This window comes from Durio zibethinus, chromosome 12 (genome assembly GCF_047325235.1).
Source record: "Durio zibethinus cultivar Kanyao isolate XHJ-2024 chromosome 12, ASM4732523v1, whole genome shotgun sequence".
NCBI lineage: Eukaryota > Viridiplantae > Streptophyta > Magnoliopsida > Malvales > Malvaceae > Durio > Durio zibethinus.
The window spans coordinates 638,026-654,008 of NC_143173.1; the positions used below are offsets into that span (position 1 = coordinate 638,026).

The window sequence follows — 15,983 nt, forward strand, 5'->3', positions numbered from 1 at the left end:
TTAACTCGTATGATAATAATATGTAGATAGTTAAAATGTTGAACTCTTAATTTTAGTAATTAAAATTTAAATCTTGATAATTTTAAATAAAAAAATATTGTATTTGTTTTTTTCAAAAGGCAAGACCTTTGTTTTTGAAACACAAAAACGTATAAACAAATGAAAAAATACAATAAAAAATGGGAAGTGAGCCTTAGCAGCCCTTGAAAACTGCATTATAATATGGACATATAAAAAATCTAATCTTTAGAAGAGGAAAAGGAAGAAAGGGGAAAACAACCCAAGTAAGAGTCCAATGTAAGATCCTGAAAATGAGGTCCCTTGGGAGACAATATTTAAGTTAGGTTTGGTTTTAAATTATTGTTCATCTGTTGGAAATTGAGTGTCATTGGCTGGAATGGTCTGGGATTTTGGACTGGAATTGACCAAGTCGGTGTAAATGACTTGACCATTTCTCGAAAGCTCTAAATTACCCTTTAATTTTAATCACATGAGCCCTTCATTTTCCTTGAATTATTTGATTTCCAATTTTCATTTTCTTTAAAAAAATTTGTACTCAATACATATTCGATTAACATGAATATAGAAACCGATCTTCTAAATATACAAAGAAATTTAAAAACTTAAACGTATTCAAGTCGAATACATATTCGTATCAAGTATTTTGTTTCTAAATCCGAATAATAGAGATCACGAGCGTATACAATACATGGTACATTGACTGACAAATTGTATTAGCAATTTGGAAAGTGTACTAGGTAACTTGGTTAACTTCCCAGGACAAATTTATTTTGAAACATAGTTTGTAGTGGGTTTTCTTCTTACACTGTTATCAATGGGGTCAACTTGGTAATCAGAATTATTAGACAAGTGCTACCTGCTTCAATGGGCTCCTCTAATGGAAAGTTACCCAAGCAAAAGTCAAAAGAACCCTCTCATTGTCAATGCAAAGCAATCTGACCAAAAAAGTTTTCACTGTTACACGCACAAAACACCATCTGAATATTTGGCTTTTCTTCCCCTATATATTGATTCTACCAACTTAAACTCTCTCTATCTTTGTTCTCCACCTTTAGCTTGTTCTATAAGAGAGACCATGTTCCCAAGGGGTTTAGTAGGGTATCTTTTATTGACATTGCTGAGTATTTCAGCTCTAAACCATGGGGTCTTGGAAGCAAGATTTCTAACAGAGAAGTTGGAAGACCAAGAGAAGCCTCAGATAACTTGGAAGGAAAATCCTGACAGCAGGACCGATGGCTTTTTTTCAACCATTGACAGAAAAGTACCCTCTAGTCCTGATCCACTGCACAACAGGTAGCAATGCAAATTGCAGGCAACTGATATATAAATATATTTCTGTATCCTTGAGAAGCTGCATATATACATGCTGTTGATTATAGCTCTTAGTCTCCCACACACAAAACCTGGAGACTTTTTTTTTTTCAATATATTTTTGGATTTATATACTCATAGTTCTTTCTTGGATTTCTAAGAAATGAATCTTTGGTTTGTACGATACTTGTATGTGCAGCTGCATATCTGCAAAATCTTAGGAATATATATCATATATTGGCTACAATGATCAAAATTATGAGTCAGTGTTAAATATTGTTCACAAATCAAAGCAAAGATCAATAATTCCAACAAAGATTTGACTAAGAAGCTGCCTCACTTCGAAGGAAAATGGCTTGAATATGCAACATTTTACAGCCAATGCTGCCAATGCAAAAACCATAGATCTCAATTGGTGCCTGTGAAATTTTTTAAACAGGACAGAAAGCATCGATGTTATAATGGCAAAAACTGCACTAGCTTGCAACATTCAACAGCAAAGATTGTTTTCTGTAGCAGTAGTTTCAACAACAAACCAATGTAGAGAGGTTAACAGAAACAGCCTACAAGATTGTTTTCTGTAGCAGTAGTTTTCTTTTCGATAACTAGGAACCAGCTCATCTAAAGTAGGGTACGGGAAAAAGAAGTGAACAGAGATAGCTATAACATTGTGATCATCTGCTTTGTTGTTATTTGAAGAGAGAACTTATTACAACTGAGACATGGGGAGGGGAATCAGGAAGAACCATCAAAGGAAATTTGGACACCTTTACCACCAATTCCAGCTGTGAAACACTGATACCCGTATGATTCGAGCTCCTCCACTAGTTTATCCACCACTGCTCCTGATAGTTCTGATTCATGTTATCAAGGGAACAAGTGAAAGAATAGGAGATTCAAGCAGCAAACTATACCACTGTAAACAAAAATGTAAGTAATCATGATTTATGCAAATCAAAAAGAAACATCAACAAGCAGTATTTATCAAAGCCTATCTTATTTTGATCCTCTGCCTTTTCACACGGAAAACAAATCGAACAGAGATGAGTAGAAAAATAAATTCATTTCAATGGGCAGAGAAAGGCAAGGGAAAGCATTTTATTGCAAAAGAGTACGAACTTATCAATCCGTGTAAGCCTTTAAATTGTAGGTTTCATCATAGAGAAGACAAAAATGATAGTTGGCACAGGTATAAATAAACAAGTTAAAAAGAATAAGAAAGAGGATACGGGTTGGTAAGAGTGTTAGCACACAGCCTCCTCCGCCGGCTCCAGTCAGCTTGGAAGCTAGCTTATACTTCATTGTCGTCTGGAGAACAATTTCTATAGATGCATGGCTAACACCTAAAGAAAGGAGCAAACCCTGATTCATTTCCATCAACTCTCCCAGCTTCTCTTCATTTGTGGATAAAGATAGATCATCCACAGCATGTGACTGGATGATGGTAGACCATTCGTCACTGATAGATTCAATGGCATTTAACACAGAACACATGGCATCAGGATGTCTTGATTTCCTTGCTGAAACATTGGCAACCAATGCCTTCGTATCTCTCCCAACTTTTGTGTTGGTAATGAGCATTCTCAGTGGCATATTGCAATTGATTCGGGTCATATTACCTGACTTGAATTTTATCACATTGCCTGTTCCGTGAAAAAGATAAATTAATCACATAGATAAACGTATCTTGCATTTATGAGGTAATAAAATAACCTTCAATGACATTGAGGATATATGAACCCACATCAATGCAAAAATGATGCTTGCCAGTCTTATTCGTCTAATTATAGCAGAAGATGCATTAAGTGTATGAAAAAGAAAGTTCACAAAGAAAATCATTACAAGCAGAAGGAATAACAAAATCATTATCACTTTTTTGTGAAATAGGGGGTTGGCTACAATGATCTAGCACACCTTGTTTAGGCTAGTATAATGAGGGTGTTTACTCTGTCTAACCTTCTTTTTAGATTTCTGATGTTACCAAATTGGTTCTAAAACTCAATTTTGTCCCAATCCTGGTCAGACCAGGATAGTGATGCAATGATAGAGGGAAAATAAATTAATAGTTAAAAGAATTTGAAGGAAAAAATGCGTATTTATGATCTATTAGAACAAGTTGCATACCGAATGTGCTCACCGAGTTGTCAACTCCAGAGGGCCGTCCATGAATTATCTTCTCCCCTTCAAATGCCCACTTATTCAACAATTCAACCTCAGTCTCCTCAAACATTAACCATCCTTTTTGGTTTACGTCCAATTTCACAGAATCGGAAAAAGCTAACAGAGCTGCTGAAAGTGCAACGCAGTATGCAGCTGATGAACCCAGGCCAGCACCCACCGGAAGGTCAGAAGAAACAATAACTGTAGCTGGCTTAAACCTGACTCATAGGGTCAATATGTCAGAAACTAGACCATTGAGAGAAAAAAAGTTAGTTAGAAAACCAAGCCACATACATACCCTAAGATAGAGGTGTACAACCAAAGAAATGCACAAACCCCGGATGCAAGTCCAATCCTTGTCTCGGGGAAACTTTGCTCGTCAACTAGAGCAGTGAGAGATTTAACAGTCTCCAGCGAGCATGTTGTAGGTGTTGAGGAAAATGGAGAACCTAAGTGAGATAGCACTTCTTTGATTCTTTCAATTGGCCATGAAAAGTCTAATCCAATGTCATTGAGCTGAAGTTTTATCGTATCTTCATCCTCTATGGAAAGAGTAAACAGGATTAAATGAAATAAAGTCAATGGAGATCTCATCATCACCAAACAATTTCAAGAAAAACAAATAAAAAAAAGAAAAAATTATTAGATTGCAAAACAAAGTTACAAATCTGATCTAAGTGCCAAAAGATTATCCAAATAAAAAACCAAGTTAGATCAATCCTTTTATCTCCATACCAAATTGGATCAGTTGACCAAGAACGTTTATGAGAGAATCAAATTTTGACTTTTAAACTAATAATTTCAAGTAAAACCGAGGAAAGTCCAGAGAGGATACTTCAACCAAGCTAAGCTTGATAGCATGTAATTATAATGATATTAGTTTGACTGTAGATAATCATAGAAATAAATGTCTTAAAGAGAAGATTTTTTATTCTACCCTTGCATGGAAACTTCAAATTTCCTTTAAATGCTTTTATTCTCCTGGCAACACTTGCCAAAACATATTGCGATTAATAGTGAAACAAAAACGGAAGATTAGCAATAGAGCTCATGTTGAGACTAAATTTAGATGCAGAAGCAAAAATATCAGAAGAGGCAAGAGGTGACTGTTTGCAAATTAGTTCATGCAAGTGAACAAGTTAGCAGCCAACCATATGCACACATCAAACTAGAAAGTTACCAAACGTTCTACCTCTAACATGGATTAAAACCAAATCCGACATGCCCCCATCTAATAATCTGCATTCCTTATCGGATCCTCATTAAAAGCAAGGCATAATCAGCTCAATCTCAGAAACTTTGTTCCTACACACTTATCTTGCTCAAAACATAACAACCAACAAACACAGCCAAAGCAACATCTACAAAAATGAAACATATCTTCACATAGTTTTAAACGGTTGTCCCCCAAATCCTAATCACTATTTCATTCAATCACAAAAACGATAGGACTGAAGACAAACAAATAATAGTCAGCACCAAAATATGCAGAAGCACAATAAAGCCTCACATAATCTCAAAAGGTGAATCTTCCAATAGCATTTAACATAATCAAAAACTAAAATAACATCAAATTCAACCTAAAAATCACCAAAAGCAAATAATAATGAGCAACAAATTCATAAAAGCAAACTTGTAAAACTTAACATAATCTCAAAAGGGTATCTGCCAATCAACATTTTACATAATCTAAAAACAACCCAACTCAAAATAAAACTTCATTCCATCCAATTCAACCCGAAAATCACCAAAAACATCATCATAACACCCCAAAATCAAAGGATCAAAACTTACGTAACATGTAAATAAATAAAACACGAGAAAGCGATAGCTACCAGTACTAAGACGAAGAGAGACAACAGTATAGAGATCAATGGAGGAAGCAACAGCAGTATATCCATGAACCACAGCATGTTCACCGGCGAGAATGATCTTTCCTGGAGCTCTGGTAGTTATCTCCATCTTTCCAGCTCTTTCTCTTTCCATTTTTTTAATCCAAAATGTTAAATTTGAGTTTCTTAGTTGATGATGATTATTGGGTTTTGTCAAAATCAACTCTTTTCTCAAACAAAGAGATTTTGAGTTACAATTTGGAAGCAGTTGGTGTCAAAGGTTGGATCAGTGATTGAAAAGGAAAAGAGGGAGTATGTTGAGGCCTGGGCTTTGCCTTGGAGGCTGTAAAGGCAACGCCACCGGCGGAGGATGCTCAACTAAATCTAAGGGGAAGACCGAGATTTGATGGGGAAGGAGGCTGAGTTAAAGATATGGTACTTTCCGCGCCAACCAAAGCAGCCTTGATTCCCGTTCTTGTCTTGCTCGTTTTGTTCCTGTTTTTGTTACGTGAGATTGATGTCATGCCCACTCGACTCGCTGGCGCGTTAACTTCTCAACTCTAAATTTAGTAATTTTTTTATTTTTTAATTACCATTAGATATTATCAAAAATTACCATTACGATACTCACATCACATAGAGGTATTTTATTCTTATTTTTGTTTTTTTTTTTTTTTTTGAAAGGGTTCTAAAGTTTTAAATTTCTTATTGTAGTTAAAATTTTTTTATAAAAAAACATGTTTGAAGAAAATAAGATTCAGATATTTTAATTATAGTGTTAGAGTTTGGTATTACATTGTAACAAATTTATTCTTATTAGGTAAAATATAAAAATAGAAATTTTAAGTAATTTTCAAAATTATTTTATGTAATTTTTTACTATTTAAAATAAGTTTTAATTCTTTTATAAAAGAGATTATAATTTGAAAATAAAAAAATTATAAATATTAAAATTTAAATTTAAATTTATTGAATGTCATCTTTTAAGAATAATTTTATAAATCAAATTGAATTAAATTTTAAATTAAAAATAAATTTTAAACTATTAAATATAGCATTGAATAATAAATGATTGTACGTGTCACATGCCATCACCTACAATGTGTTAGAAAAATAATAAAAAAATATTTACTTAAAGTTAGTTAAATTATTTAATCTTTAATTTACTTTATATGATTTATGCAAGTCTCTAAATTTTTATCGAACTTTTAGTATAACATAATAAAATTCAAAAAATTATTGATTTATTATTTAAATCATTAATATTTATCGTAAATTATCTTGTATCGACATTAACTATTTATTTTTAAAATATATTTTATTTAATTATTTTTCATATAACCTAGAAAAGGTCTTTAAACATTATGTATAAAAGTTCATAAAAGTTAAAAGGCAAATTTATGGTTTTTTATATGAATGTTATGTTGAATAATATGTGCATGTATTATTTAATTCAAAGAACTGAGTTTGATAAAATTTTAATATTGTAAATAATAAAAATGCAAGGAATTTTTATTTATTTATAATATAATATGGGCCGTAGATGCACTTACCTGAGGCGCGTGGGCCTGTCCTGAAAACTTATTACTACAATTTTTTAAGTCAAAAGCCCTTGATTAGGGCCACCTAACCCCTTTTTTTTTTTTTTTTTTTCATATTTCATAAGACTAATTTATTAGGAATTAAATAAATTTTTATAATTTTATCTACAAAAGAAAGTGACCGTTCTTTTAAGACTATATATTAAAGGTAGTGAATTCATTCGTCAATTTTCAGCAACATGTTTGAATGAAGAATTCAGTTTGCTGCAAATAAAGTTGACATGGAGAACTTCAGAAGTGGCAGTCTACCTGCGAAACCATAGGTCAATTTTGGGTTGCTTGAAAATCTTGTAGGTTGGTTCAAAGCATTCACATGGATATGACTCGAAACAAAAATGAAATCCTCATGGTTTGTCCTTGAGAGGATACCAAACATTCAAACAATTAAAACTTTGGGATTTTGAAAGTTTGAAAGTTTTGAGTTCGAATCCCGAAAGTTGAGATTTTTAAGGTTCCGAGTTCCAATCTTGAAACCGGAAGTGATTATCTTCCATGATGTATTCAAGGGCGAGTTTGATTGAGTTTTAAATTTTTAATTCTCGTATCTTTCAACTGATTTGGAGATTAAATCTTATTGCTAGCCAATCATTAACAGAACTGAGCTATATGCATCACCAGTTGAACATATATGATTAATGAAGATGGCAGTTAATGCCAAATGTAGTGAAAAGGAAAAGGAAAAGGAAAAGGAAAAAAGCTTTCAAAAGGGCTGAATTGGGCAGAATTCAGTTACTCATTCTCTCAGCAATTCCAGCCTCCTCTTGGATGGTGTCATATAAAGTCTCAACCAGATTAAGCAGAAAAGCATCTGAACCATGTTTTGCCAGCAAGGAGATTGACACAGGAAGATTATTATGCATCCCCAATGGAATGCTGACCTGTAAACAAGATGATTAATTGAAGACAGGAAATTTCAGAGTGAATGTGTTTGGGGGGGAGAGTGAGAGTGAAAAAGAACCTGACAGAATCCAGATACTCCAGCAATGGATAGCAAGCTAAAAGCTCTAGCACGAAATACTTCCAGCGTGGCTGGATTTGTTTGTAGTTTTGGTGGATCCCCTGGAACAGTAGGGAGAGCAAGGATGCCTTGATCCTGAAAAAAAATTATATATCAGTAGCATGACATTTCTTTTTCTAATTTTGATCAACTGAAAGGCTTGCCTAAAGGAGAATCGAATCAATGGGATTAAAATAATCCTATATCGCTTTGTCCTCCTTTCAAAGCAGAAACAATAGTATGTAGTAAATTCAGTTTCTCATGGTTAGCTGAAAAGAGTAATCCACCACATGGATTCATGTATAAATCATAGTTATACAGCATTCATGTCCTCTCAGATAGTCATATCAGCATTCATCAAGCCAGGCTACTGCAATCATCACAGGCTTGAATAGTGGAGTATTTAGCTAGTTATGAAGAAAGAGTGAGTACCTCAAGAAGACTTGTAAGAGCAGCCTGTAATTCAGTCCGCACAGAGTGGCAGACATCAATGTTTTGCTCTGGTGTTCTAATGGCATCCCATATCCTCTCAGATAGTCCTGGACCAAAATTAGGATTCACTGTTGTGACCCACTCAGCATGGCTATTCTTGAATTCATACCTATGAAACAGAAATCAAGTTCAGGAGTCAATAGTCAGAAGGCTCTTCGTCTAGCATGATCCTGAACGATATGAGAACTAGCATTCAGGTTGACTGAATCAGTTAGAAGTCCCAAGATGCTTTGCACCTTTGAAGCAATCGCATTGCACTTGAAAGGGCGGCCAAAGATGGAATATTATACGCATGTTCTTCATTCCCCTTGGTCATGAAATTCTGCAAACTCGGTACTTTTGCCTTCACATAATCTCCGAGAACTACATGCTTTAGAATTTGACCTGCACTGACAAATAGATAAATTGCAGAAACAAACTGATTTCGGTATTGAAATGAATTGGACCACAAAATATTACACAATACTTCCTTATCCCATTTTTACTGAGCCAAGTTCTATCTCATAATCACTTTTACGTGTGACTCAGGATGCCCTCCAACTTCTAAGCCTGAACAAATTCTATCGTCTCCATGCCATAAATGAATTTTCACAAGTTCACTTGTTGAATTTCACCAATAACAGAAGCCAATAGTGTGATTATTACCTCCAAAGAGCTTCTCCACTGATTTTACAAGAACTTGAATTGTTCGATCACTTGGAATGCTTGACAAGCTGAAACAATCTTCTGGAATGATAATCTGACTAGGTGTGACAGGATTCACATTAGGTAAATGCAGCAGGACGCATCCAACTTGTTTCAAAACCACAGGATCTTGAGCAAACCATCCTACATTAGAACTGATGTTAGAAGAATGACTCATCAAATCAAGAAGCTCTATAAATTAAACCATATGTTCACATTAGGCTTTTCAGATGTACTTGTATAATTAATCAGAACCAAAAGTTCTTTTATGCATTTCTCTAAAAGAACAGATATTAAGATGGTGCCATCGATCCTTACCCACGGTATCAAAACTCTGTGCCATAGGAATAACTCCAGAAGTTGAGACAGCATCATGTGAAGGCCGAAACCCAAGAATCCCACAATATGATGCAGGAACTCTAACACTTCCTCCAGTGTCAGTTCCTATATTATAGACAAAAATCAGTTAAAAAACACTATGGAAAAAAAAAAAAAAAACACAGTCCTCACTTAAGAAGGAATACAAACCTAGGGAGAAGTTCACGAGCCTTGCACCCACTGCAACAGCAGAGCCGCTGGAAGATCCTCCAGGTACCCTATCTGGTGCACATGGATTAGTGGGAGTGCCATAATGTATATTTTCCCCATTTATGCTGAAAAAAGGAAACAGTTGTTCACATATATGGCCGGTAAATATGGTGAAATTATGAAAAGAAATTTAAATGCTGTAAAAAAAAAAGGAAAAAAGACTAAAAATTTCTAACCTGTATGCCATTTCATCCATGATAGTCTTGCCAACACAAGTGGCACCTCCCTCTAAGACATCCAATACAGCTGGTGCCGTTGTTATGGCAGCTGAATGAGTCCTTTTCCAGTCAGGGTTTCCAAACCCAGTGACATATCCATCCACATCAAATCTGTCTCCAATTTTTACTTAAATAATTAGTTTCAAGCACCAAGAGACCAATACTTAAAAGCTGAAATTGATTTATAAGTTTGCAAATATACAGATTTTCAGCATAATATAATGACCCAAGTGCTCAAACTGCTGCAATCTTAAGTTTAGCTCGTAGACACTGGCATTCAATTCAATAACAATTACCTAGACCGATAAGCTTTTATAGATACAATAACATTGAGGACTCAAAAAGTAAAAAAAAATGGTATAAAAGCATTAAAAAACATGAAACCAAGGAGCATGCTTTGAGTTACCCAGTAACCATAACATACAAAAGATGATAGAAGAGAATGACTCACATGTCTTTAACAGCAAAAGTGAGGCCACTGAGTGGAAGTTGTCGAGGAGAAGAACTTTGTTGGAGAATAAATTTCTCCATGAAGGCTCCAAATTCGAAGTTTTTTGCCATGTCTATAACTGTTCTTCTCCACGTTCTCAAGTATTTCAGTCAGCGAAGTGAGGTTGCCAGGGCAAGAACTGCCAGTTTGAAGATAAAAAGTGCCATCTTAGGATGGCTTGTCAGCACAGCATTATTTCTCAGTGCGATGACTCTTCTACCCTTTTGTTTTTGTAGAGTAGAAAGTAGGTGGCTTTTGGAAGTTTGTACAGTTGAAAATTTCTAAGACCATTTCAATGGTTTCACATTGCTAGTCATGATAAGCTAGATGCAATGGCTAGATTGATCAATTTGGAACAATCAAAGATAAGAAATCACGGGGCTGCAGCCCAATGTTAGAAGATGTTCTTATTCTTCAGGTTCAAATAATTCAACCGAAGATTTGCATCATTGCACCATAGACTTGAATAATTCTAACTTATTCACAAATCGGCCTGTTCTTGCTTGAGTTAGCCAATATCTGGCCTCCATGGTCAGAAAGAGTGATTTCAATTTCATGAGGAAAAGTTGCAAAAGACAATACTTCTAATTTATAAGAACATGCATTAACATGTCTTTGAAACAAAGGTTAGGCTACTCAAGGGAAGTTGGTGATGACCGTGAGGTGACGTGCTTGGATGGAGAGTAAATTTCCCCATGAAAGCTCTGTACTCTAAGCTTTCTGCCATGTATGTACACGGATATTACCTGAGTAGAAAACATTTCAAAATCTATTTACGTTACAAATGGAAATTTCATTCATCTTTATCAGAATCCACATCAAAGATATACAGGTATGGTACTATTCCTAAATGTTGACTAGATTCTTCTGCAGGCTTACTGCTAATGCTTCCTCCCGGAGCATTCCAACCCAAGCGTTGCATGTAAACTGCATCATAGGCTTCAATGTTCAACCCTGAAGCAAGAAATAATTCTAGCTCATTCACAAACCGATCTGTTCTTGCTAGTAGAAATGGCTTTGCTGCATCAGAGACAGCAATCCTGAAGTCGTCTTGTGTTGCTTCAGTAGGTTTCTTTAATAGACGTGACTGTTCAATTCTGGAAAATGCAAAAAACCAGGTTAGACTTCAATGATTGAACCAGTCAATTGGTTTCCATAAAATTGTACTTCAAACAACTGAATGAGTAAGTAGTAATGATTATTACCTTCTCAAGAATGAATCAATCACACCATGTATGTGATGCACAACAATATCAACATCTTCCTCCTAGGAATTAAGTGCCAAAGGAAGTTTAATTAGTTCAGCACATAAAAGTTTTACCCAGTAAGAGCAAGTCACAACATATTCCCGGCCAGATGATATATTTCTTGTAGGAATTTCTGTTTGACTAATTATTGATCATGCAGCATGTTCAAAAATATATATTAACATAAATAAAGAAAATAATTGTTCTGGAATTTTGAAGCATGCAAGGAAATGCATATGGCAAACATACAGACCTGCATTAAAGCTTGAAGTTCCCTTCTCAACCAACTTTGGAGCCACATATTTGACTGAAGATACTTCCGAGTTTTCCAAAACCGCAATACATTAAATATGTCATTTAAGATACCTGATTGAAACACAATTTAATGAAAAACTGATACACATAAAACCTAGTGGGTTTCCTGGGGAAAATCAAACAAAGCAGAGAAAAATAAATAAAACAAAGTTAATGAAAATGACAAAATAATACCAAACCTGGTTCATTGTAATAGCATTGCAATCTATACTTGTGTTGTTTTGAAAAGGTAAATCTGCACATACCAATAAAGGTAGGCCACATAAGACATCTAACAATATGAAATGGAACTTGAGAAAACCAATAGACAAAATAAGATACCTATCCCCCAAATCTTGATTTATATAATGCCGTTGAAAACAAGTTCCATCAAACCCACTGATTATTGAAAAGTTCTCTGTCTGCAAATTTGTCAAACCATAGCACCGAGAGAGACAAAATTTTACATGAAAATCACGTCTGAAGAATGAACACAATTGAAGAGGAGAGCAACACCCCCCAACATTCATCAAAATGAGTGGCCGGGACGTGAATAGAAGAATGTTTTGAATGAAAACAAACCTTGCATAGAGGACATTTTACAGAGGCAGATGGGCGAGACCGCTTGCTAGCAACCACCCTACTCCAATGTAGAATACAATTGTAACAGAACTTATCTGACACACAAGATTGAGAACGGTGAACCACCATAATTCACTAGTTCAACATACATATATACGAGCTCTTCAATTAACCAAAAACAATGCCAACTTCAAATTTTATTCAACACCCACAAATCTCTACCCAGTCTACTTTCAATTGAGATAGAAATATGTAAAAGATTTTCTCTTTATCAATCTATTAGCTTTCAGCAAACCAAAGATTAATCCTTTGTGCAAAGGGTTCCTCCCATATCAAAATACTAAAGCACCCAACTCATAAAACTCAACCAAAACCACAACTTTATCTATTCAGAACTCATACACAAGCAAAAAAGGAATATCTAAATGAAAATTGGAGCGTGATTTCACTAAAAAGATCAAGAATTCAAATTGCATAGAGAGAAACATAGAGGAAGAAAGAAAGACGTACGGAAACACGTATCGAGATAGGATTCCTGAACCAAGGGCCCGAGGCAGATTGGACACGGGTTCGAGTCTTGTTGTGATGGGCAAGACCCGGCTTCGTCAACTTCGTCTTCCTGGTTCATTGGGAATTTTCGTTATGATCTCCTCTGCTCCTCCAAAGCTCTGGCTTTGTGTTTTAGACGCCGTTACGGTGTTAATGGGCCATAAGGCCCACTTAGGGGCTTAAATGAAATATCTGCGCAAGTTAATTGAGTTGAATTAGGATAAAATTTAAATTGGATTTATCTATTATTGTATTATTTGAATTTAAATAATTTGATTTATTGAATAAATTGAATTTAAATATTTTAATATTTAATTGAAATAATTCGAGAGCTAAGTGAATATTTGAACTTTAATATATTTTTGTTATTTTAATTAAAATTTATTATTTTATCTTTACATATATATATTAATTTAAGTATAATTTTAAGTTGAAACATATAATTAAATTTAAAATTAAGTATTAAAATCAAATTTATTTTAATAAATAATTTTAATTATACATATTTAAATAATTTAATTTTTATCTCAAATCAAATTTAAATTTAAAAATTAAAATTAAATATCAAATAATAAATTTTAAATTAAAAACAAACTCAAATTTTTTATTATATCAATTCAACTTTACTCTATTATCACGTGTTTCAAAAGGCTGATATCAGTATAGGTGTTGACCATTGATGGCTGTAGTGGATCAGGTTTTGAACAAAATGAACCCAATTAAGATATAGCCAAAAGCCTCAATCTTTATCAAAAGTTGTGGATGATTTATAGGCCCAAATATAGGACCATAAGCCTGCTTAGGAAACCTCACCCATCACAAATTGTTCCCAGTTTCCTCCCAAAAAATTTAAAAAAGAAAGATCAAGGATTAACTTATAACGTTCACTTCTTCAATTTTCCGTTGTTTTCTTCTCCCACCCATTGGTTTCCAAGAACTAAAAATCTAACAATGCAGAAGAGCCTTCAATTCAAATCCCAATTTCTTCACTTCAGAAACAATATTTTCTTAAACCCATTTATTGAAACGAGCATTTCTCTTCAAAGTTTCAATTGTTCATCGAAATCTCCCATTTTTACCGCTTCTCCTTTGCTTTCACGCAAAACCCAGATCCAAAAACCTATTATTTGTGCAAGGAAAGGCAAAAGCAGACATGGTTCTGCAAGATCAACTAAGTTCGTGCTTGAATTGATCTCAATTCTGGCTTCAAATCTCAAGATCTTACCACAACCGTTGGATCTGATCGTTCAAAATTTGGTCAGTGGAGATGGAAGAGAGCTCGCGTTTTTGAATGGCTTTAAAGGAATAGGGTTTAATGGATGGAGAAGACCAACAACAAAAAGAAGAAATGGGAAGAAAATTTTAGGATTCTTAGCTTTTTTAGGGTCTTGTTTTATGTGTTTGTTGTTTGGAAAAGAATTAAGAAGTGAATTACTTTTTGGAGTTATTGGGTTTATTTTTTTTGTGTTTGCTTTGATTAAGGAGTGGAGAAGAGGGCATAAAAATTGGGTTTTTGGGTTTTGTTGTGTTGGGATTTTTGTAGGATTAGGGTTAAGGAAAAACGAAGCAATGAAATGGATTAAAGACATTAGGGTTTCTTCTTCTTCTTCTTCTTCTTCTTCTTCTTCTTATTCTTCGATTGAGATCGTAAGAAGAGGGAAAAGAAGAGGTAGATGGGCATTGTGAGAGTAAAGGCGATCATTAATTCCAGAATTGTTCAATTGAGTTTAGCAAAATTTGTTATTCTACATTTATTTGTTTGGGATTATTGCTTTTATGCCCCTTTGATTATGGTTGCACTGCATGCAAGTCCTCAGCTCTTTGATTGGAACTAACATTCAACTATACATTGTAAAATGATAAGCAGATATGAAAGGAATGAGTTCTCATCAGTCCAAATGTATGTGATTGGAAAGACACAATAGATAAATTGAAAATTTATGAATATATCCATAAATGGAGTTTGGAAATGAAGATTTATTTCTGAAGATAAAACAAGTTTGAGAGAAGTTCTACCATCCTTGCAACTAAGTTTGATTCTTACTGTTTCAACTTTCAAGCGAAAATGTTCAACAGGCTGTTTACAATGGGCTCTCAAATGATTGATATCACTGCCAACTATTTGATTAGGTTAAACACCAAGTTCATATTAGGTCTCCAAATATTTTCTAAACTGACCCTATTACTTGGATGCAGGGGAAGAAAAGTCATTATCAGGGCATCAGAGACTTCTCAATTTCACAATGGCTTCAAGCATTCCATCAGCCAAACAACTAGTAACTTCTTGGGGATTAACAGGACCTGGTAGCTGGAATGAGAAGGCGGGCATAGATTTTGTGCCAGCGTATGAAAGATTTGAAAGTTCTTGCATATTATTTTCTCACCAGCCGTTGTTATCCCCTTTATTAGTACATTAGTATCACACTCAATGTCACAAATGAAGTCTCCTGCACTCATAAAGTCGAATATGACAATTATCATCCCCGATGAAATCAATAATAGAATAGTCAGATGAACATGATGATTCAAGCTTCTGTAATAGACAGAATTGATATTCATGATAAATAGATTAGCCCCAATCCTAAAGCCTGCAATAGGAGGTTTAATGGCATTTAAAACATCCAAATTAGAATATCATCCATCATTTTCCTTGTTTCTTTGTAATTTCCCGAACTCACTAATTTCTTGCTATGGAGAATCAAGCACAGAAATTACCAGCATTTGCAGGAGGACCATGACAGCCAACATAATATAAAAACTGTAAAACAAAAACATGTTGCTCCAATTTAAATAAAAAACAATTCCTGATACTTTGATGATGATTTGCCTAACAAAATTCTCGCAAATCGAAAAAACAAAAACAACAAAGAACCAAAAGATGGTAACTGATCAGCAGCTTATTCAATCAAACAAAGCC

General features: G+C 34.4%; 4 protein-coding genes across 4 annotated transcripts; 1 reads left to right on the top strand and 3 right to left on the bottom strand.

Annotated features, from left to right (window-relative positions):
- Window positions 1-1,788: 1,788 nt before the first annotated feature.
- Window positions 1,789-5,795, bottom strand: LOC111296455 (mevalonate kinase-like). The gene is made up of 5 exons (XM_022890769.2): window positions 5,328-5,795; window positions 3,791-4,034; window positions 3,457-3,710; window positions 2,562-2,975; window positions 1,789-2,186 (listed from the first exon to the last, which is right to left on the bottom strand). The coding sequence occupies exons 1-5, from the start codon at window positions 5,476-5,478 to the stop codon at window positions 2,068-2,070; spliced, it is 1,182 nt and encodes a 393-aa protein (XP_022746504.1). The 5' UTR covers window positions 5,479-5,795; the 3' UTR covers window positions 1,789-2,067.
- A 1,718-nt stretch (window positions 5,796-7,513) lies between these two features.
- LOC111297198 (amidase 1) lies at window positions 7,514-10,603 on the bottom strand. The gene is made up of 9 exons (XM_022891836.2): window positions 10,356-10,603; window positions 9,863-10,015; window positions 9,627-9,751; window positions 9,417-9,542; window positions 9,060-9,242; window positions 8,651-8,798; window positions 8,355-8,523; window positions 7,884-8,018; window positions 7,514-7,803 (listed from the first exon to the last, which is right to left on the bottom strand). Exons 1-9 carry the CDS (start codon window positions 10,463-10,465, stop codon window positions 7,651-7,653), a joined length of 1,302 nt encoding a protein of 433 aa, XP_022747571.2. The 5' UTR covers window positions 10,466-10,603; the 3' UTR covers window positions 7,514-7,650.
- Window positions 10,604-11,166: 563 nt separating this feature from the next.
- On the bottom strand, window positions 11,167-13,228 carry LOC111297199 (RING/U-box superfamily protein). Its single transcript, XM_022891837.2, has 7 exons — window positions 13,028-13,228; window positions 12,518-12,612; window positions 12,278-12,357; window positions 12,136-12,191; window positions 11,895-12,007; window positions 11,600-11,661; window positions 11,167-11,491 (listed from the first exon to the last, which is right to left on the bottom strand). The coding sequence occupies exons 1-7, from the start codon at window positions 13,143-13,145 to the stop codon at window positions 11,188-11,190; spliced, it is 828 nt and encodes a 275-aa protein (XP_022747572.2). The 5' UTR covers window positions 13,146-13,228; the 3' UTR covers window positions 11,167-11,187.
- A 676-nt stretch (window positions 13,229-13,904) lies between these two features.
- Window positions 13,905-14,834, top strand: LOC111297315 (uncharacterized). The gene has a single exon (XM_022892016.2). The coding sequence runs from the start codon at window positions 14,018-14,020 to the stop codon at window positions 14,750-14,752; it is 735 nt and encodes a 244-aa protein (XP_022747751.1). The 5' UTR covers window positions 13,905-14,017; the 3' UTR covers window positions 14,753-14,834.
- Window positions 14,835-15,983: the final 1,149 nt, after the last annotated feature.